This window comes from Branchiostoma lanceolatum, chromosome 4 (assembly GCF_035083965.1).
Source record: "Branchiostoma lanceolatum isolate klBraLanc5 chromosome 4, klBraLanc5.hap2, whole genome shotgun sequence".
In the NCBI taxonomy this organism is placed as follows: domain Eukaryota; kingdom Metazoa; phylum Chordata; class Leptocardii; order Amphioxiformes; family Branchiostomatidae; genus Branchiostoma; species Branchiostoma lanceolatum.
Genome location: NC_089725.1, coordinates 20,718,072 through 20,741,636, shown reverse-complemented (window position 1 = coordinate 20,741,636; position 23,565 = coordinate 20,718,072). Strand labels below are relative to the sequence as shown.

Genomic DNA, 23,565 nt, shown 5'->3' with positions numbered 1-23,565 from the left:
CACCGACACCAGCGCGCCAAACTGAACTTGTGCGCAGGTTCTTTGTGCAAAGCGAATGAAAGCATGTCCACTACCTGTCATAAACACCCCTTATCTCTGGCGGAGATAGGAGAGTAAATCATATGGCTGTGGCACGAGCCACGAGGAAGTCTGAAGTGCTGATCGCCTACACGATGTCGGCTTTAGGCCATGACGGGCAGAACACTCTTAAGAGGACTGGGTGACTGTTCTGTGGGCATGGTTGACGCCGGGGTTGGTGTTTCGAAGCAGTGCGTATCGACATTGTTGTGTTATCAGCCATTCGCGTGCCATTCGCGTGTTGTTTCTGGTATGCCACCTTGGGTAATTATTCCCCCGTGCTCCGTTCTTGATCGGCAGCGAGGCAACCATAGAAACCGTCGGGGTGGTGAGGGCGACCAATCGCGCGCAGGGGTAAACATTATCACACAATATCAATCATTGGTACGCAGCGCTCGTTAAGGCGTAATTGGGTGTCATATTTCTGCACAAGCACCACAGTTTGAAAGGTGGATCCGAGCCCACAATGCAACGGTACCTCAACAGGTAACGGGCGAAAAGGACAAAGAAATCGGCAGGTAAAATAGTAAAACGGGTGCCTTTGCGTGGCGACGCTTTTACGTTTTGGAACGACCTGGCCGGAGAACGAGTCCTGATTGGTCGAGGGCTCTAGGGACCGGGAATCTCGGCGACGTCATTACCACTTGCGCCAGCAACAGCAGGAGAACAAAGAACGGGCACGTGGGCAGATTTCAATACACAAAACAACTTTCAACAAAGGAGGAGCCAGGCGTGTGGCATACATATCAATAAGGCCCAGTTTGCATAAATCTGTAAAAGGCCGTGTACACAGGTCCATCTGCTCAGATCAGGCGGTGACGATTGGACTAGCGTCTACAGGAAGTCTCTTCCACCATACGCAGCGCTGACGCCCATAGCTACGCAGCATTCTCTCACACAGGCTCATTCCTTAGAAGAGCTTCCTCCATACCGCTGCTACAACCGTCCCGGCTTCCTCCGCACAAGTCGCCGTCCAGTCCGCTATACCGAACGTCCACCGAGCAGAACCAGCCATGCCGAGAGGATTTCTCGTCAAGAGAGGGAAAAAGTTCGTTCCCGTGTCGTACCGGCAGCGGGACGAGGATGGCGTGGCGACACAGAAGATGGAGCCGCCGGTCTCTCCACCACTGGCCCTGCCGCAGCTCTCACCAGCGCGCCCCGAGGTCTCTCCGTTCATCGCCATCTCCAGTATCCCGAACGTGAGCGTCGGCGCACAGGCCAGCCCGGTACGGCGGCATCCCTGCCAGCCGGCGTACCCTGACTCACCACAGTTCACCTACAGTCCCATCCGGCCGGTCACGCGTGAGGCAGACCCGGCGCTGAGGGAGAGTTTCGGGTACAAGTCCAGCTCTCCTCTGTCCGCTCACGCCTTCCCATCCCCGATGATGTTTGACCAGTACAGCTTCAGCCCAGCTTCCGGCGGACCCAGGGAGAAGTATTCGGACACTCCGTCACCAAACTCTGGGTCTGCAAAACGGCCGCATCCTGACGGCGAGCGCAAGCCAAAGTCTCCCATCAAGAAGTCCAAAGCCGTCAGAAAAATCCATTTCGACGAAGACACCACCTCTCCGGTCCTGGGGCTGAGGATCACACAGGCACCAGCTGAGGCAGAGAAACAGAAGGACAAGGACAACGGTGACAGCAACAACAACTCTTCCAAAACAACAAACCCCACAAACAAGAAACCAGGAGGAGGCGCGTTCGTCTGTCAGCTCTGCAAGGAAGAGTACACCGATCCCTTCACCTTGGCGCAGCACAAATGTTCTCGCATTGTCAGGGTCGAGTACCGGTGTCCGGAGTGTGACAAGGTGTTCAACTGCCCCGCCAACCTGGCCTCCCACCGCCGCTGGCACAAACCCCGGCCCACCGAATCACCTAACAGCCGCTACAGCGCAGCCTCCTCCCCCTCCCGGGTGATGCCACTGTCCCCCGCCGGAGCCAAGCATCCCGAGGCCGCCTACCACCGAGACCCGCATCCCGAGAGTGCCAGCGAGACCCACAGCGACGCGGGCAGCCATCGCAGCACCCCCAGCCCCCACACGGACGCCTCCCACCACCGCGACTCTGTCCACACCGACACGCCGTGGTTCGAGTGCGACCGGTGCGGGAAGAAATTCCGACGCCAGGCCTACCTGAGAAAACACATCTTACAGCACGAAGAGGGAAAGGAAGAGCCCAGCTACCCCTGTCACCTATGCGGCAAAGTCTTCCGCACGCTCGCCAACAGGGCCAAACACATCCTCGGACACTCCATGGGCCCTAAGGACCACTGCTGCCCCGAATGCGGCGCAGGCTTCCCCAACAAGGCCGCTCTGGACCGGCATGTCAGGATGCACTCCTCCGACATCTTCTCGTGCAAGTACTGCGACGCCACCTTCTACAGCTCGCCGGGACTCACGCGCCATATCAACAAGTGCCACCCCTCCGAGAACCGACAAGTCATCCTCCTGCAGCCCGTGCCAGCCCGCCACGCGCCCGCTGTCTGCTAAACACGCGTGTACACGTACTGACTGAACTTAGAAACACAGAACAAACCCTCTAAAAACAGCAGACACGCGGTAGCAAGAGAAGTGACTGACAACTCACGTACGTACCTACACACAACCCACCGGTACTGAAACAACGAACTCTTGAACTGTTAGTAACGTTTATCACACTAATGTGATGTTTTTGTGTGTAAGTCTATGATTGAAGTTGTGTTCTATGATTGTTTTAAGATTCTGAGAATTCTATGTTGATAAATTATATTGTTGCTGTGTTTGTGAGAGACAATTCTAATATATTGACAGCTTATAACGGTTGCTTGCAGCCTTGTCGTCGTTATTGTTTTGTATGAACAAAGAGAGAACAGTCCGTGACCAAATCTCATACCACATGCCAAATATCAGATCTCATTTAGAAAATGGTGTTTTTAATTGTACAAATTATACCTTTATGATGCGTTTCGTCGCCTTTAGAAGTTGTACAAACAGTTAAGTGTCTGTGTGACAGTGAATATGTGTAGTTTATAGCTGTCAGAAAGCTTTAAGGTCGGGCAAGGCAATAGCTAATCGATAGGTTTGGTAGCGTAGGAGCGAGCTCTGCCGTGACCGGTGGAAGCGGTAATCGTAACGGTGTACATGACCCGTGCCATTCCACGCAAACTGTGCCCTCTCCATGTGCCCTTATCAAGTGCTGTAGAGAAGAATGGACAGGCTACGTTTGGAGCCTATTTTAGTAAAAGACATATAGCCAGGTCTATTTTCACAGTGAAACGCAGTGACAATAGTTTTTAAGACTGTACAAGGGCGCGGGTGCGTCATAGAATTGGACCTACACCATTCACAGTCCTTTGTGTATACTGTTGTACAACTGCCTAGTGTAGAGCTAAGGTAGACAAAGCTAGTATAGCGTATTTTGCTCAAGTAACAATCATTTCTTGTACAAAACAAACATTTTGTAAACAGTAGAGCTATTTTGTCCCAGGCGTTTTGTATTTGTGCGAGAATTTTCCAAACCGTAATTGCCGGAGGCCTTCATTACCGAGAATATATTTGTGTACGAGCCGACATATTCCGAGAGTCTATGATGTGAGTTTTGATGAAACGCGTTTATATACATCAAGCGAAACCGATATTTAATAAAATGTGAATTTTCATATCTTGTCTTGGTTGATGGTTAAGTAGAGTTGTGTATGTTTATGTGTGTGAGCGCGTGCGTGTGTGTATGAATGGCAGATCGGGGAACAAAACAAAAACGCAGTCTGTAGGACACAGGCGCGGTAATTAATCCCCCTTTCGGTGCCGTACGGGCTGTATTGTTGCGTGAAACAGGTGGTCAGGAGATGCTACCGTCCGATTAATACATCCATAACGTGTGCAGCTGCCCGCATTGTATGCAAGAAGTAAAAGCGGTAAAGGTTTACGGGCCTTCGGTAAAAATTCTACTGATTTTGTGCCACGCACAAAGTAAAGTAGCGTCACAGGTATTTTCATGTGCTGCTATCGAACTTACTTCTATTAAAAGAACAAGTTACTGATGTAAGCTACAAGCCAGTTATGCTCTGAGGCTGTGGTCGACAAACTGAAAAAAAAGGATGATTACATATGGGCCCGTGCATTGACTATACCGGCGTCTGCCGCATGTATACCTTTGAAACAAGTCCATACACAACGAAGAAAGGTAACTACCCCCAGATGTAGAGAATAAAGGTAGATTGTTGAATCACGGTCCGCTATGTTTGAAAGATAACGGCAGTCAACATCAATCAAACATGGCCAAATTACAGCCTGACAAATTCCGTCTCCCTCCAGGTGACGTGGTCCGATGGAGAGGGCGGCCTTTCTTTGTGTGTCACTGCTCGGGCAGGCGGTTCCGCGAGCTGCGGCGTTATTTGTACCATTTCTTCGTTCAGCAATGTTCCAAAATTAAAGGAAAGGACGAGAAAGATTTGTCCACTATCAAGCCTTGCATGCTGAAAGTCTTGGGAAGCTACCTCCGGGACAAAGGATCGCCTGCGTTCAGTGGGCAAGATTAGGAGGAGCCGTTTTCGGCGCCCTGCCGTTGATTGAAAAGTGTTTCATTGGCTAAACATAGAATCCGTGCACTCGGGTTGCGCGGATTCAATTTCAAAGCAAGATCCATTGAAATGAATATGAGCAGGTTTCTGTGGGAGCTCCACCTATCGACTATTTTTGGCCATATTTCCCAACCATACGTAACCTTGGCGTAAATCTGGTATGTCCGTTGTGAATCAATAAGAATACTCCAGTGACTCAGCACACAATGCATGGTAATTATCAACTGATACCATGGCATAGAGATGGCGCTTTTTAAAGCGCGTTGCTATGGTTACGTCTGATTCTGAAACAGCCGTGTGTAAAAATCTACCTGCGCGCATCCAAAGATACAAGCCCGTCCTGAGAACTTCCGGCTTTCGGGGAATCTGTAAAGATGTGCTTAGCCGTAGGTAGAGCTTACGTTGTATGAAGAAAAGACAATATGCTTAGCACTGTTAAAGCACATTAGTAATGATGAACTTTGGGCGAAATGATTGGCTATGTATGGATAGGCGCCACCCGAGGTGAGAAAGCTGCCACCAGAGTGTCTCTCAAATTGTGTATTTTGGGAGTTTAATGGGCCGAACTGTGATTTCTCTTCTTCAAACACGTTATTATCCATTGTTCAATATGGCGCTCCAAGGTGCGAGACAAAGCCGCACCTCCCGTACAAAGGGGTCTGAACTGGTCCGAAGGATCTCACGTCAAAGTCTATAAAGCGTCAACACAGTACAATCGTCTAAACGCCATTGTAAAACAGACAAACCTGTCTAAGTTCGGCTACCGAACATGTGCAGGACTTGTTGAATAATGAATGTCATAAACACGATGATGTGGATCATAAATTGTTAATGAGCGTCGTCTGCTCCTGACTCGGTTGGGGGAAGGCCGTACGAGGGGGCCTGGCTCCTCTGGCCACGTGACCGACACGCGACAGACACAAGCCACGGGCCGGGCTTTGTGCGGGGGCGCTCAGACGTGAGCAGCGCGCCGGCGGGGTGCATCGACCCCCGGCTCTGGGTCCAAGAGCTCCGCGGCCTTCTGCCCGAGGCGACTAGATTGTTCGATAAAGAACTACCTGGTACGACGAGATTGAAATATCAGATTTCCATTAGTCGAATAAAGCATCATGACCGACGTTGTTTAAAATGCGTTTAATGTATACAACTTTTCAGACGAGCGCTTCAAGTCCAAACTGGCAAATCAAATACAGTTGTGTAGTTGGCTAACAATTTATCATGTTTGGGTAATTTGCATAAAGCTCCCTTTTGTGGTAATACTACAATGACCTCTGGCTCTCAAATCTAGCAGTCTACGGAGTGGATTGTAAGAAATTTTCGTAAATGGAACTCACCTAAACCGATTTCAAGTTGGTGGAACGACGCATGTATATAAAGTGCGATATGTGCGGTACTACGTGTACAATAACCATGGGTTTGACAGCCACCATATAGAGCAGTTACACGTTATTGTCCAGCAAGGGACGACTCAGAAGCAAACTGAGGCCCGATTCCGATCAATTCACTAAAAAAGGTTGAAAATCAGAACGAGCCCTTGCTGTTGTAACCGGTGCGAAATCCTGTGATAAATTAATGAAATGCTAAACGACGCTATCCCTCATATGTCTCGCCATTTGACCTGCCGCTGCCCCAATATCGTTTGAAGGAACGACGTCACGGCAGCGGCGTTTGTGTGCGGCGAGTATCTAGCTCTAAATTAAATTCCCGCATCGCCAGCCGACTGGAAGTGGGCCGGACCCGCCTGACCTTTCGGCAGACAGTTTTTAAAGGCCCACGCGACTGTCGTTTAAAATGAACGAAAATAGAACAAGATTTTTTCAATTCTGTTGCAATACAGCTTAATGGCACTAATGACACGGAGAACAATACGGGGGTTGTTTCCTGTTTGCTCTGCAGGATTTGCCACCTGATGACTCCATATTGCAGGATGGGAAATTATTAAAGCTGCCATGAAACACAGATGTGCCCAGCCTCGTTTCCACACGACGTAAACGGTATGGTTTATGGCGAGGGAACGAATAGTGTCAGACGAAATAAGTTTTTTTTTCGGGGAAGGGGACTTAGACGAGTATTAACAACCACCTGTTACGTTATTTTGCTTCGTAAAATATGAAAAATGTGTCCTAAATCTGTCATGGCGTTTATTGGCTGCTGCAGAAGTATGCAGATCGTAGGCGTCCGAAGGGAAGTGCTTGTGTATATGTAAGAGTTTTTATTTAAAACGGCATCATAGCAAGCAACAACTGGGATTAAGCAACAATGATTTCTGAAAATTGTATATCCCCACGACTCTGGTCTTGGGCAGTTATCTTATGTCCTAAGAACAGTTTGCTGAGAATAAACCCGTAGACGCTATCCGAGACAAAAGATAGAACTTCGCGTTACATATCTATCATCAACAATGAGTTTCTTTGTAGTGGCAGGAAGGGACGCTACCACCTAACGGTTCGACAGCTTAACAATCCGTTATGAAGTAAAGACACGTCTGTCACTGTTGACAGCACCGCCTATTGTCCTGATGTGTGCTGTAAATAAGAGAATCGGCATCGTAACCCTCCACAGAACACACACAGAAACCGTTACCAGACTTCCTTTGTGTGGCGTGATTACAGGGGTGGGGACGCCATCACCTAACGGTCAGCTCACCTGACTGGCAGCTCATAAAGGAATCTAATTGGGCCTGTTGTCAATTCCCCATCTTAATAGGAATAAACTACTAACAATTTCGTCTATCTGCAGAAAATAATAATTCGTCATGTTTGAACACGCATGGTATCAAATCCTTACAATAAAATGAATTTTATTGTCTGTCTGCTATTGAAAACTGGATCTTCCCGAATTGGTTGTATGATTTACGCTTTCAGTGTGCTTTCATATAAATAACTATGCGATGACGGCAGAGAAAGGACGGCGAAGTCTTTTGGGTATTGTCGTCAGAATAAGCAATTTGCGTGCTGTTATGCTGGAGACAGTGGTGACGGGGTACAGACAAGATAGTATCCGACCCGCGCCAGTGTATTCCCCCCGGTAAGGTGTGCTCCTGACTGGCGCTATCACCTGTCGGCAAGCCGCGAGGCTTACTAACGCCCGTAGCCAGGCAAGCGTCGGCGACGCTACCCCATCCATCACAAGACGGCGGTATGTTGTTCCTGGCCGGGGATAGCCCTGATTGATCCCTTCTGGTGCGCCATGACTCACTCACGGAGGAGTCAGTCGCCACCGCCGCGGCCAGGTGACCCCTGGGAACGAGCTGTCATGTAACGGTTACCTGCGCCACCTGCCCGACAAATTAACCCAGTTTGCAGCAATGTTTTCCAGGAAATAGTTGGGAGAAACTGTTACATCGCTCTAGGTGTCAGTACACACCGTGTGTGTATTTTCTTGTGCACAAAGGTGAAGAGAATTGACATGGCCCGTGTACAGAGTGTAGTCCCCCGGGTGTGGGATAACCGCCCCACTGATGAAGCATTACGTGATAGCGTTTGTCATCATAATGTAATACATCAAAATGATAGAGCGCGTCAGAGCCGGCCATTAATTCAAGAACCATGCATGGCTGTATACGCGCTAGTCTTCGTATTAAGTCCTAATTGCACGCCGCATATGTTATACAGCCCCAAAATGCTCAATTTTCTACAAAACCGCGCATAGATGATGATCAGAAATTTCAGTGTGACGCTCCTTTGATATTGTGATCGACAGTTCACACACGGTTGGGAAAATTACGGGTTAAGCCGACTCCAAATCACCGCCAATTTATCTTATATCGCGCATTTAACGACTCTATTCTCCCGAGCGCACGCTTCATAACACTTGATGCTCAGGCGAGTTTTGCTGCAGATTGACTACTGGCGACGCGGGCGGAATCGGTTCTACTTAAGCTATGGTCACACTAAACTCACGTCGTACCTGCGATGGGGTTTCTTCCGTCATGACAGCGCCGTACGTCGTACGTTTGGGAAAAACCGGGTGCAATAGTTAACACATACAAAGTGGTGGTCACATAAAACGTAGGTACATCGTACAATGGTTTTTTTTAGTGTACCTAGGTCAATCGCAGGTAAATCGCAGGTAAATCGCACGTAAAAGTAGCCATCGCCGAGCGTCCTACGCCGGAAAATACAGCTAAAGATGATTTTGAACATGTTTAAAATTTTGCTTCCGTCGCCGTACGATTTTTATTGCCCCCAATACAGACTTCACTACGGCCTTCTTTTTATACCAATGAGATGAAAAATTTACACATTTCGACCGTGTTCTGATGGTTTCAGTTTTCCCTGATATTGTCGATGTTGTTGAGACGTGCATCCACCAGAGCACAGTGGCAACTGGTGTACAGCGCGACCGCTGAAGAGCCTGCTTTCAAGGCTACAATTTTCCACGTGTCAGATCGAGTATCGCGCACAGGTGATGCATACGATTGTTTCATGGCTATACACACGTGTGTTCATAATTAGATCAGACCTCATTCCCTGAAGAACCTACCCAAGGACTTATGGTGTGACGTTTGTATGCTATACTCTGGTGTCACGGCTATCTGAAGCTGACAGACACCCGGGAACAGCAGCACAACCAGCAGGACGACCAGAACTGAGTTTTTTATTGATATCAACGATTGCTTTATGTTGTAAACATATCATCCTGTATCTCTTAACGAAAGAAAGATACTAAAAAGACTGAAACTTTCATTTTGCAGTAAATTGCTGTCACATGCACTTCACTTTCAGTTATCAGTACATCCCACTGAAGATATGTATCAAACCATAAAGAAATGTTGTGCTCCATGATCAGTTGGAATGTTTTCGTTTCACCCTCGTTTTATATCTTTACTTCTGAGTGGTTGTTTAAGGCAATATTGTGCACATAGGTGTGTTATCATGTAAGATCAACGCAAGTATCTGTACGAATTATATGTACTTCTGTGAGGTTGTTTCAAACAAATAAAGAGTTGAGAAAGATTTGAGATTTGAGAAATTACTGTAACGTTTTTTTATAAATTCGAAAACAAAACTGAATAAGGAGGCGTTCTAATACATTAAAAGAATAAGGATGCGATGCAACAAAACGATATTTTGTCCAAGCCAGTTTGCCCCGGATGTGAAAGGGTGATTTGTAAAGATTATTTCATTAACATATCTTGATATTAAGGGGTGAAAAATAAAGTTACTAGAAGACATATCTTTATGCTTATGCGTCTCTGTTGTCATAAACTAAAAACAACTGAAGCCATCATCAGCGCACATATCTATACATGCAAATCGGCCTATATCATATGGTGCTGCCATGGCAAGGAACCCACAGGGCTATTGTAGTACTGTTTCAGATAGACTCTTAGCTGTTTTCCCTCTGTGTTTGCCACATTCCCCCCCCCCCCCCCCCGCACATTTCGCATCTCATCCAAACATCCCGGCCTGCCTCCATGCCCCAGGGACAACTTGCCCCCCTGGCCCCAAGTCTCTGTTTTGTAAGCCTGGGTACCTTTCTCTCATGAGATTATGCAAACATATAGCAGCGCTCACTATGCGCTCGACTGCTTTTGGTTTCTGAAGTAGTCCCCACCACACTCTCGAGCCAACTCAATCAAAAGTGTGTCGTATTGGCCTAGTAAGGTCCACCGCTGGATCCACGGCCTCGCCCACCACCTCCGTCGCCTTCTCGCATTCTGTCTTTCTTGCAGAACCCTGATGAGGGCTGCCAAAATTACAGCTTGCCTTCCCTGTACTTTATTTAGCTGTATCTGCAGTCACACCAGCCTGATTCTTTCTGGTGGCATCACCATCTTGCAAAGGTCAGATGAAACGTGCACACATATGAGATGAGCGACACGTGACAAATCGCACGACGCCGGAAAATTTTGAACATCACCCGACGCTCTGCGATAGCTGATTTTACCTACGATTTACCTGCGATTTACCTGCGATTTACCTGCGTTGTACGGGAAATGCATCGTACGTGCATCGTAGGTACGACGTGAGTTTAGTGTGACCGGGGCTTTAGAGGACATAGCCATATTTTCTCAGCCAATCATGGGCAAAGGATTCATCTTCTACTAATCCATATAGAGGTACAAAATAAAACAACAAGGAACGGTCGTACATGCCCTCGGGCGGCGGTATGATAACAAGCCCGAGACACGCATATGTACAAGAACAAAAGCTGCAAACGAGAGGGGACGCGAAAGTGCGGTTAAATCCCAGACAGGCCACGCCTCCACTTTCACTTGTGCTTTGGAGTCGGTGAATTTCCCACGAGTTCGCCCGACAGGTGGATTGTAAGGTAAAATACCAGGAACAAAGGCAGGGTCAGTAAGGGACGCGGAAAGTACAGTGATCCCAACCGAATCCACCCCTCTTATCAATGATACACACGCTATAGTTAACGGTGGGAAAGTTTCGCCATCAGTGGCAGATCGAATAATCATATACATTTAATCCGCACTGCTATTGAGCTGTACGTTTTGCGTTGTAGCGTTAGGTTAATGAAGGTTATTTAGCGGTTTATTCACTGTTAGGGCAGCACGGTTTCATCAGTCGACAGGTGCATGACGCGCCTCTCACAATAGCCCAGAGGGGTAACGTTAGGGACGCGCGACTTAACACTGACAAATTCGGGTCGACAGAAATCATCTTCGGTGGTTTACCCCTGTCCAACATTTCTAACCTACCCAAATATCATCTTTTGCTTTGTTCTTACTAGCAATTAAAAGTAACCGATGATTTTGAATCGGAGGGAATGCTCTAGTTGCACGTTAAGGAAGACACCTGTCCAGCGTGCTGAATTTGCATCCAAGGCTAGGTGTTTCCCACGCTTGTCGCAGGTGCACAGAGCGCGCAGCCCTGCCCGGCACGTGCCGCCCCCACCCCTGTCCCCAGGCCGCACCACGGAAAGGTCGGGGTGTAATGGTCCCAACAACAGGCCTCATTAGCAACGCCTGGGGTCCAACAATGACAGGACGGTGGAGATCGCGTCTCCAACCGCAACATAACCTTGGTTCTCGTGGGAACGCAGCATCACACAACTTGTCAAATTTGGCAGGCAAAGTCGGATAGCCAATGAGGACCACCGTTGGAACTTAACGCATACACGGCAACAGGTTACTTCACTCAATAGCTTCCCACCCCTGGGTGGAATAACATAAATGCTTCCTTGCGACAAAAGCGCCAACACTGTTCCGTTTATCATCCGCTAACGTTTTCTATCATGCCGTGAAGACTCCATTTGTCGAACATTTTCAATTCAATACTGAGGCAATTACAAGGTACTTTCATCCCAAGATTGACGGGCTTGAGGGTTGAATATTCAATCAAAGGGAGAATATCATAATCAATTAGTAGATATAAATGCGTGAAAACCTTTTCATGTTGGAAGTTCGTTACTGTAGCGGCAGCAAAACACGTCATAGACAAAAACAGGAAACGTAATGGATACAGGCTATATTGAATATGAGCCAATATAGAAGCAGCAATATAAACCCTGCTTTCACTGTTATCAACATCCTGGTGAGTAACGGTCTACAACAAAGGGGGAACTTGAAACTACATGTATTCTAAAGCAACGACAGACGCCACACAATGCCGTTTATACGCTTTCCAGTTTTATTAAGGAAGGAGATCAGCCCCAAATTACCAATGTACAGAGATGATTTGCTGGTTCCACCACGTCTTGCAGAGCACTGTCAGCCTGAAGTGCAGCCAATTCTTCATTGATACAAAAATTTCTCCTAGCTGTTATTTAGTGCCCCTCCCCCTGGATAAAGCGGTCATATACAGACAATTGCAGCATCAATTGAGAATTTTTCCCGTCTTATTACATATTTACAGAACATTCTTTATTCATACAGTATAGGCTTTCATTTTGTATTGGAAGGATTCCATCATAACATTTTGACATTTTTAATGTGAACACTTTTGTACAGCAATTTTGCTCCTGACATTTATAGCTAATTCAAGCAAGCTACAGCTCCACCCCTTTATGGTGTTAAGTATATCTAACATTGATTTTTAAATACATATAAAATATCAACCATTCATTGCCTCAACTCTGTTGACTTTAGACAAATCTGTAACACAAGTGTTTTTCTTTCCAACATTTGGCACCACATCTAGCATAATCTGTCTGAAATAAATCTGCCTAACTTTGCAACTCATAATTTTCATAACACTTTTAAAGATGGGGAGCGTGAAAAAAATATCAATTGAAAAGTTAACCATTCAATATGAATCTCGGGAATAAGGTGGTTTTACCATGGATATTGTTACAGGCAAGATCAGGACATGGGATATCTCTCATTAGAGCATTCACCAGTACTGGATTTCACTTGGTGCAAAGTTGCATCAATAGGCTCTTTAGACTACTGTAAAGAAGGATTTGCTTGTTTGATAAGAGCAGATTAAAGCAATCATAACTACTATGGTAGCAGGATTGTAGATTGGCTTGTTTTCCTATAATACAACATCTAAAATACATTTCTGTGCACATGTACAGACGGCGGTCCTATGTCTTCTTCCCCCTGACGTTAGGGCTCTCCGGCGGGGTGGTGCTGCTGGAGCTGCTGTGGGGCAGTTTGGGGCCAGAGCTCCTCCGGATCTTCATGGACATCCTGTGCCTCAGTTTGGGGGAGCCCTGCTGGTGCCGCAGCGTCACCCCACCCTCCCCCTCCGCACCGCCCTGCCCAGCATCAGACTGGTTTGTGTCACGCTGGCTACCCCCTGTGGAGGTTACAGTGTGAAAGGTCAGAAACTCACGTGTGTGTTTCACGTTTGAGATGTTCACAGGTACAGATGGAAAATTAGCATTTGATATCACCCTGACCTACATCTGACTAGTTCCACCTGTAGAGATTGCAATGTGTTAGATCAGATCCTCACATGTGTTTTTCAGGTTTGAGATGTTAAGAGGTACATGATGATGTATAGATGGAAAATCATCATTAGACTCCACCCTGTCCTCCATCTGCCTGGTTCCACCTGTGAAGATTATAATGTAAATGATCAGATGCATTCTCACATCTATGGGTTCAACTCATTATTGTCTTTATTATCATTATGTTCACATGCAGGTAGACGGTGATGCCAGCAGAGAAATCATAATTTGGCATTCAGCCACTTGAATAGAAAGCAAATGTTCAAGCCAATATTACAACACTTTAATGATTTGTCAGGCAGTATTGCCAAAATGACACAAAGTTACCAGGCAGGGGACCTAATTATAGCAGAGCGCCATGACATGAATAATCAACGCTCAGTGGAGAGGGCTGTTTGAGGAATTTTTCACTCAGGAAAATGTTTGCCTTGTAAACAGTTATAGTCATTGTGACATTTAAAAAAACGGTGTCGTGCAAAACCTCTCAATCCATCACAGAAATAACGTGCTCGTACACTGTGGAGGTAAACACTGCCGCTGATGGTTAACACAAGGCAATCATAGTCAGTAGAGAAAACCTCAATATCAATTATGAGACAATAAATTGCTCTTAATAAAGCTGTTGGTACCGCCCATCCGACTGTACTGAAAGGGAAGAGATTTCGGCATATAGGCACAGTACAAACAGGTAGGCCAACAGGGGTGTGGCCTCTCCCCACCACCTGCCCACTCACAGCTGGCAGGAATACCTGTGTCAACCCCAACACTCTACCTACACTGTCATGTGGTCCCTGTCATCATGTTCACTCCGGGGCAAATTAGTACGGTTTCATTAGCGCATGTCATCACCGCCCACACGGTGTGTGCCAACAACACTCAGGAGGCTTCCTGCCCTCCTCATGCAGGTCTGCACGCGCCGGGGAGCTGTAAATATCCTCCGCAGGATTCTCCATTCGTGTTGACTCTGCCCCGCTCCCTTGGCTCCTGTTCAACCACCTGTTACATGGCAGCACTCTGTCGTTACGACGGTTGTGGGAGGTTATGGGGAGGTCGCTGACACCAGGATGCCATTTACCCAGCGGTAATGGTGCTGTTCACCTGCTGATGGGTGCCTGGCTCTGACAGGTGACGTGTGATTAAAAGCCAACTCCTGCCCACAAAACAAACTCCTACATTGTCAAGATCTGGCCACGTCAGTCCAATTACTAGGTTCCTACCATATGGAATGGTTGGAGATTGTTAGTCTTGGTGTAAAATGTTACGTTCTCCCTCCCATCACTTGTCATGAAGGAATCAGATGAACATTTGCTGTGAAAGAACAATATTCATTTGAATAAAAGAGATGGTAACAACTGCTCATTCCACCCTTATGCCCTAGAAATAAAATGGAGAAAATGGGATAAGCAGAAATTGCAGTCCTAAAGATAGTAGCATGGTCATTTAAAAAGAGATATGCAGTGACTAAAGCACCAGTGCGACCTCAAGCTGGGAAATATGATAGTATATGTGATCCAACATTAAACAGTGCAATGAACACAGTGGCAATGGCTGCCCCCAACATTCCCTCTTGAAAAGTTCAGGTGTCCAAGCAGCCATAAAGCCTAATGGCACTGCAAGCATCCTGCCTTATATCTATGATTACCTTTCGCTGGGGAAACCTAAAACCTCTCCATCGTACCAAACCAATCTGCTAATGCACCTTTAGTTATGTACACATAACATCCACACGACTGCTATGGAACATTACTGATTGATTAGAAGTATGTCAGATTTTCCACCGCAGCTTGTTGGATTCATCCTGTCAGGTACAAAGGAAATTCATTCTAAGGCAGTTGTTCTATTTTCTTAAACACCATTGAAGTCTGTTCCACACGGCAACATCAGGGTGCTCTGTGAGGATTATGTTTCCCTGTAAATGTCAATCACACATGACTGGTACATGGAGTCATGATAGGCTTACTCTATTTCTCTATATAGAGGAAAACAGATGGATTACTTTACAGTCTTGCTCAGGGCTCTCTTCAGCACAACATTTTTGTTCCTCATCTCAGACGTGTGGCTTTAATAGGCGGGTTTGTAATTTCAACCCTCTGAAATGTTATTCCACACATTTTGTTGGGGGGGGGGGGATTAAAAGTGCTTCATGTCATAATTTTTTTGGAAAGTTTTGGTTGAACCTGATGAAAATGTCATGAAGTTAAACTCTCATTTTTGTTCTTCAATTGGGGTTAGAATTTGTTCCGGTATGGATGAAAAGGACAGATGCTGGAGAGAGCCTTGGTCTAGCTACATTTGGCAACACAAGATAGGGACAAGATATCCTGTCAATCAAGTCTTTAAAAGTCAGACTGTCTTACTGACTTATGTCTACTCAATCACAATTTAGCAACACTACAACATACAGGTAAAACTATGTACAGACACAACACAACACAGACGACATACAAACCACCCATACACACCTATTCTGGTATTCACTTCCACGCCACTGTGTGAGTGCTCAGTGCAACTGACCTGAGCTGGCCTCCGCACCTTTGCCCATGGCTGGTGCGTACACACTGGCAGAGAACTCCTCAAAAGTGGTCAGGTCTTTGTGCTGCTGTACAATGGTCTCCACATACTTGGCCCTCTCCTCATAGCTGGAGCAATGTGTCAAGGTCTCTTCATGTTTTGATTAAACTCACAATATGTCTGTCCATTTCACCATTCGTTCTTTCATATCTATTTCCATGTCATTCCTTCTAGTCATCTTTTCTGGGTGTATTCAGTCTTTATTCAGTCAAGCACCTGGAAATAGAATCATCCCAGCAGATATTTGGAAGTGTATTTTCACTTTCTGATTGACATTCACAGGGGTTTGGATGTGCTTGGTTGTGTACGTGTAAGGAAACAAATATACCCCACAGCACACTCCATGTGGGGCTGCCCTGCGTCCAGACAATCTCCTTCTGCAGCAGTGTCCTTGAAAACTGCATTAGTCTCCCTATTTTCCTCTAGACTTCTGGGCCAGAGTGTTTTTGTATATAACACCAGTCACTTTAAATCCGGAAGAACAGTTTCCCGATTCGAGGGCAGCCAGAACTTCCTTGACTGATATCCCTATTTTTCAACTTTTTTTTACCTGGATGTACAGGAAACTTTTACATACCATTCGAAAGATCATGTTGTCTTCATTGTTAGGTTGCTTTTTCATTGCCATAGTGTATATATTTATCAAGATATTTCAAGTTAAAGATTGCTTAGACCGCAGTGTAGAAAGAGTTTCTCCAGGCTTATGTAGTTTCCCTCCAGACTTGGTGAGTTAGACCGCGGGGCTGACAGGCCAGCCTTCATGTAGACCGCATTCATACAACACCATGAAAGTTACTGAATTGATTAGAATTCACACCTTGCTAGCCTGTGTAATTAGCACAAATGTGCTAAATTTTACAAAAAGTCTAAGTGAGTAGATTAGCCCGCGGGCTTGAACAGAACTTCTGCAGACTAAAGTAAAGGTAAACCGGGCTGATAGTTATGTCCGCAGAACTAAACACAGCTGAGCCACTATCCATTTAGTTGTGTATGCTTTTTCTCCCCAAAAAATACTGAGATTGTTCTATATATACTTCTTAGACTGATTTCAAGTTACAATTTGAACACATGGTCCAAAAACTGAAAGTTGAAGATAATATTATATGTAACTTTATGTAGCTTTAAAAAAAGTATTATGCTAATAGCGTTCCTGTCATTGTTTCCAGTTTGGGATGTGGAAGTCAAATCCCCCTACACAACTCATGACTGCTCACATATGAAAGATCATAGGGCAAATAAATATAGTAATTTTGGACCCCGTTTACTCTAAAAAAATCTATCTGGATAGAAATGTTATATCAATTTTGACAAATGCATTCACACTGCTTTTAGTCAAGCCGCTTGGTCCCAGCTAGCGCCCTTACTTGAGGCCAATCGTCTGTGAAGTCATTCGGGTCATTAGGATAGTCTACTATTATGTTGCTCACCTTGCTGGAAAATGTAGTGTGCGGTGTGATTTCTCGCTAAATTTTTGGTCCTTTTAGCTGTATTGGGATTCCAACATGTGAAGAGATACAAAACCACAGACATTACTTTCAAAGATAAGTATTGCTCAAATGAACCAGTTAGTTTTCTGTGGCCTTGATGATTTTGAAAGAAGGTCCTAAAATCTTACAGAAGTTACTGTGATCATGCGCCTTATAATATAATAACCGTGGTAAGATGATATTCGCAAACATACTCACAAAACTTTGTGATCCACTTATGAACATTTGTGCCATGTTGAGGCAAGGAGGTTATATATAACCTCCTTGGTTGAGGGTACAAATGCAGTGGTTTACCACAGTATGTATGACATCAAAACCCTGAAACAAAGCAATCCAGATGGAATCCATCCATTCGCATTTACACTGCAATAGGCTGAAAAGGATTGGTTCTGGGACTATAAATCTGTACATTGTTTCAGACAACTGTGTATTCTATCTCTTACCTAGCAATTTCTGAAATTGACAGTCATGATTTCAACCTTTTGTTTACCGTCATCTGAGATTGTATCGGTCTCAAAAACAACAGTGTATTTATCTATCATCTTACTGTTATCTTGAAAATGAGACGAAGGTTTTATAACCACATTGCTTCATATGACTGTTTGCATGTGAAAGATGAGTGTTCAAAGGACAAATATTACACTTGGGGACCTAGTATTAGAGGAATATATGGCACTCTCCTTGGGAGTCCCAATTCTATCCCACAGAAAGCCAGTTTTGCAATTTTCACATGTAGAATAGACCTTTGAAGCTGAGGGGACCTTGCGTTTGGTACTGGTTGTCAAATGCGAGAAACGGACATGGGCAGCAATTTGTCTGGCCGTTAGAAATAGTGTCCTTGGTGAGGCCAGTCCTGGGAGCACCACAATAACAGTCAATTCCATTAAGATTTTTAATTGATCTAAACTAAAGTCGATTGTCGGACGACTCGGCCCATTACCAACTCGGCCCAGTCAACTCGGCCAATTTCCCTAGTCAACTCGGCCCATCTCCCTAGTCAACTCGGCCCCAAAACTTCAAAGTCAACAGTTTGAAGTTCTCTGACAAAAAGACGTGGTCTGCATTAAATCAAGTTGATTGCCTATAAGCGACGGTGGTATGGGTCTCCAAAAACCTCAAATTAAGTCAACAGTTCGAAGTTTTCTGACAAAAAACATGGTCTCTATGAAAATTATGTTGATTGCCTATCAAAAGCACCAGCGGTATGGAGCTCCAAAAACCAGTCAACAAGTCGAAGTTGTCTAACAATTACGCAAGGAGACATTGTTACTTAACATGTACATGTATGTTACTACCCATGACACGGCGGGTAAACATTAAAAATTGCAGTCATGAGGTTCTGGTTTAGAAGGTTTTTTTTTTTTTGTGGAAATTTGGCGATGGGCCGAGTTGACCTGGGCAATGGGCCGAGTTGACCAACGCGATGGGCCGAGTTGACCAGAATTGCGATGGGCCGAGTTGGAAATGGGCCGAGTTGTCCTGATACCACTAAAGTCCTCAGCCTTGTGGCCAAATTAGTGCTGAACATGGTGCCTTTTAATCCCTTATCAAAATATATGATTATATCACAGCAAATACCTTTAGACCGAAGGAACAGATTGTAATTTTATGAGAAATAACTTTATATAAGATTTTCATAATGTAATCTACCGGTATCACTCTACCATGCTGGATTACAAATTCTCTGCATGGGTATGAATTTAAAGACTAATATCAGCTTTCTGCAACGCTTTGCAAAGTGGCCTTTCTGTTGTCACTTCCTTGTCTGTGACCCTATTATCATTAATGTACAGTACCAATTGCTATTGTAATCAGCAACACTTGACAAAGAGACTTTCCTATTGTCACCTTTTTGTCTAGACCCTGGCAATGTATTGTGTTTCAAATCCCAGTATCATTCGTCAACCAAGTCATTTGCATATAATGTAGTCACAGGAGTCAGGCCTCAGTTTTCAGCCAATTGATTTTGAGAGAGAAGGACTTGAGAGAGGACTGAGCTGGGTATTCATGTCACAACGGATTTTAGCAAAAGAAGCATGTCCTTGAATATTCTAATTGTATGACAGTGGTAGTATGACATTTAACATTGGCTTGGACATTTACAATCCCTTGGTCATGCTTAGAAATGACAACTCATTACGACCAAAAAAATCACTAAAATCTCTAGAAGTGATGAACCTTGAAGTTACAAATGAATGGGGACATATGGTGATGTCAACAAGCGGAACAAAGGAAGTGATAATAGTTGTAGAAGTCTGAATCAGAACAATACTGCCAATTAATTTGTTAACCCACTGGCAGACTATGCATATATCACACCAAGGATATAGTGTCCTTGATCACACACATAATCAAATCTGTGCTTCTGCAATTCTTCTGATTTGAGTTTTTGCTTGTTAGTTAAGTCTTAAGATCTGTTTATCTTAGTAGTCTAACCAAGGTCTAACACACTACTGATGCTGATTCTATCATTAGTCTTCAAGAAACATTATGTGGAATAGAAAATCGTAACATTTACTGTTATCGGATTGGCTGATTTTTCAGATACGAGTCCTTATCTACTTGTCTCCCCAAAGACTCAACATTAGTTAGGAGATAATTGGTTGCTCCAACTATTTGGACTGTGATTGCTAATGTACCAATATTGAATCTGTATAACAAAAACATGTTTAAAGGACTAAGGACCATGAATTCTGAACAAGTAATTGTATTTTGGCTGAAAAGGACAATTTGAAAGCAAGAAGATCCAAAATAAATCTCATTGCCTCTAAAATGAAAGGATTTTGGAGGCAATACGTAAATATGCTCAGCTGTGACCAAGGAGGTTTTGATAAAACCCCCTTGCTGTAAGAAAAATAACAATTTGTGGCATTCTATCGCATTTCAACTACCATAGTTATCGTCTAAACTGTAGTCATATGGCAATCATGTATGCATTTATACAGAATAAGCTTATCTTGTACTTTGAATGTGTAAACAATAGGTTACCACTATACTTATTAACATATTAAGCGCACACCTATTACCTAATGTACAGCATTTATAGCAAGGTTCTGGTAATCAGTTGGACACAAAATGCCAATTTGGATACGTGTGTGTATGATTTACTGATATCGTAACGGCTGATTTTTCAGATATGATTCCTTATCTGAAATTCTGTTGCTAAGCTTCAAACTCTCTATGATTTAAATTTTTTACATCAACTGACTTGGACCTCAAATTCTAGAGGGGGGAGTTATTTTCCAATAGTTGATAATGTTAGGAAGTAAACATGAATAATTTTTACCACCTCCTTGTTTTTACAGTATGCGATAAAGTACCCACTAGTCCCATGTGCATCAAAAATCATTCAGTATCTACCAAATTCCCCAGGTGACCCTACAAACAACCTCAGCCTATGGCTCAGTACAATGTGCCTGACAAGGACTGACAAAAGCTAGATTACAACAAGAATGTCAGGGTGGTTAAGAAAAGCTTGTCTTGCTATGTGTTCTTTTATATCTTATTAACAATCTGCCTTCTTCTTGTGCTTAACCACCCTCATTTATGCCGATAATATCCATGATCAAATATGTACTATGTTAACGCATAGGGAATACATGGGTAGGGTCTGCAGGGGGGATAGTAGGTATAATATTGTTTTAAAAAACACACCTTGTGTAATTCACCACAAGCAGAATTTTGTAAAAAAAATCGGCTTATTATGTATTAATTGATACAAAATCTAATGGAAAATAACACTACCTTCCGCGGTCTGATTTCCTTTTGGACTATCAATTCACGCCTATTTCACACCTCTCTCATTTACAAATGGCTATTGAGGTTGGACCAGACGGCTGTCCCTAGCCCTGGATGGTTACAATGTGTATTGACAGAAGGGTTATCAGCTATCTAAAATCAAAATATATACTAGTAGTAATTCACCAAGGAGGTAAATATAGTATATAACCTCCTTGAATTCACATAGAATAGATTAATGTAGGCTTTAACACATGCTGGAATTTAAGGTGTGATCATGAAATGATTCATTCAGCCTTCCTTAGCAGGACAAGACAAAAATCATTACCATCCATCAAGCCCTTCTTGAGTTATTCCCTTTCAAAGTCAGACGCAAAACCTACTCCTGCAGTTCCAGAAAAGCCGCTAGGGGGCCCAAACCCACAACACTTACTCTCTGTCCAAAGATCTATCTACCACTCAAAAATAAGTTCCATAGCATGTCCAGAACACGAGATATGAAAACAGGAAGTTCCGCTGCAGTACCATAAGAAGCCGCTAGGGGGCCCAAAATCCAATCGTTTTTAGGTCTCATCAAAACCTACCAACATACCAAATACCAAGACAGTCCATCAAGGCATTCTCGAGTTATGGTGGTCCACTACAGACACACACACACACACACCCACAAACGCTACCCTCTGCATAACCTTCTGGGCGAAGGTAATAATTTACTGTCTGACTTACATAGCTGTGATTTGTCTACTTGCACATTTTGAGTCATGTCCAAGGACATTATATAATGTCCTTGATCATGTCTAAGTAGGAGGGAAAAGATCACAAGTCCCCATATAGTACTGATCTCCAAGCAGATAAATCGGTCAGTGTTACTTGTTGGTCTTTTGAAATTTAATGATATGAAGACAGTTTACTGCATGTAAATGGTATTATTATATGAGGTGTAGGTGTACTAGTATTATGAGCATTTTTCACATCAACTGATTTGGACCTTAAGTCCTAGATGCAGGACCGCGGTCTGATTTCCTTTTAGACTGTCAATTCACGCCTCTTTCACACCTCTCTGCCCCGCCTCTCACACCTTTCTGACACAGCTTTTCATTCCTGCCAGGCCAAGTTAGCCCCGCAATCTGAAATTGTCCCCGCGGTCTTCCTGCTTTTGGACAGTTCTGCACCGCGGTCCAGAAATTTAGAGCCGCAGTCTAACAATTTCAGACCGGGGTTTTGTGATTTCACACCTCCAGGCTAGCTTATCATTTCAGCGGTGTACCCAAATAGCCTGCAGTCTGATGACATTTTTTATCAATGATATCTACAGCTATGAACATTGCAGAATGATAATTTTCATATCACTGTACTTGTTACACTAAGAGCTACACACTGATATCAAATTTAATGGTAGAACATCAAGTTTGAAGGAGATTCCAAATAGCTACTGTATTCCCCGATGTAAAGTGACTGGTGTTATATGCAAAGCAATCAGACCTTGAGCTCTTTACACTCTACAACGTGATGGAAATTGAACGTTCAATTCTATATATACAACTTAAGATGTGCCATTCTGAGCAATGTACACATAGCCTGCCCCTCTACTTGTCCATTATGTAAATGCCTCCTCTCAAACCTGTGTCAGTGCCCTTCTGTGAGGCATTAAACTACATACCAAAGCACAGCTGAAATCCTACACAGTAAAAACTTTAAGAAGATTAAGAATGATCCTCTGGATTACCCTCCTTCTCAGTACTTATACACAGCTAAAGGAATATTAAGTGAAAGCACACAGGAACTGGAAATATAAAATGCGGAATTATGTCATGGTAGGAATAAGTCTAAGATGGATTATAAAACAAGGTTGAGAAGATTGTTTGAGGGAGTGTAAACTTTGTAATCAGCGCAAACAAACATCAATGTTTCTATCATTTCTGACAGGGTATATGGAAAGGTCTGTATGCTTTGAGGGTGCATGGGCACATAATCCTCATTCCAAGAAAGTGGCATCATACTGCTGAAAATAAACATGCAAGTATCCTTGGGTTTCTAGGGAGCTTTTCTCTAAAAGCAAAAATATGGAGGAGAAATTCTGATTTTTTTTTCTTCTTCTGTGTACCACAGTACTCACTATGGCTTAGTATATCATACCCCTGTCCAGATTTCCACCTATGCTGTATAGATTTTGCCAAAAGTGAGTAGGTAGCAGTGAAAAGTGAGTGCAATCTTAACTTATACATGTACATGTAGTGCACTGTTGATTAGGTGAGGCAGCCCATAGCACCA

The 23,565-nt window shown here is 44.2% G+C and overlaps 2 protein-coding genes and 1 long non-coding RNA gene across 7 annotated transcripts in view; 2 read left to right on the top strand and 1 right to left on the bottom strand.

Annotated features, from left to right (window-relative positions):
* Positions 1 to 526: 526 nt before the first annotated feature.
* On the top strand, positions 527 to 3,715 carry LOC136433261 (insulinoma-associated protein 1a-like). The gene has a single exon (XM_066425285.1). The coding sequence runs from the start codon at positions 1,092 to 1,094 to the stop codon at positions 2,565 to 2,567; it is 1,476 nt and encodes a 491-aa protein (XP_066281382.1). The 5' UTR covers positions 527 to 1,091; the 3' UTR covers positions 2,568 to 3,715.
* An 8,498-nt stretch (positions 3,716 to 12,213) lies between these two features.
* LOC136433257 (ral GTPase-activating protein subunit alpha-1-like) overlaps positions 12,214 to 23,565 on the bottom strand; it is a 61,736-nt gene continuing 50,384 nt past the window's right edge. For 4 of the 5 annotated variants that reach the window (XM_066425277.1, XM_066425278.1, XM_066425280.1 and 1 more), the window contains 2 exons: positions 16,013 to 16,137; positions 12,214 to 13,344 (listed from right to left, as the gene is read on the bottom strand). In XM_066425277.1, the coding sequence (XP_066281374.1) occupies positions 13,130 to 13,344; positions 16,013 to 16,137 (340 nt within the window). In that variant the 3' untranslated portion in view covers positions 12,214 to 13,129. Of the gene's footprint in view, positions 13,345 to 15,960; positions 16,138 to 23,565 lie in introns of all 5 variants that reach the window. The other variant, XM_066425281.1, reaches the window with a different exon arrangement.
* Positions 16,525 to 22,727, top strand: LOC136433260 (uncharacterized). The gene is made up of 2 exons (XR_010755608.1): positions 16,525 to 17,796; positions 17,830 to 22,727. It is a non-coding gene; the product is annotated as an uncharacterized lncRNA (long non-coding RNA).

Excerpts from the sequence above, each read along its gene's own strand:
- LOC136433261 (XM_066425285.1), top strand. The coding sequence starts at position 1,092 with ATGCCGAGAGGATTTCTCGTCAAGAGAGGGAAAAAGTTCGTTCCCGTG.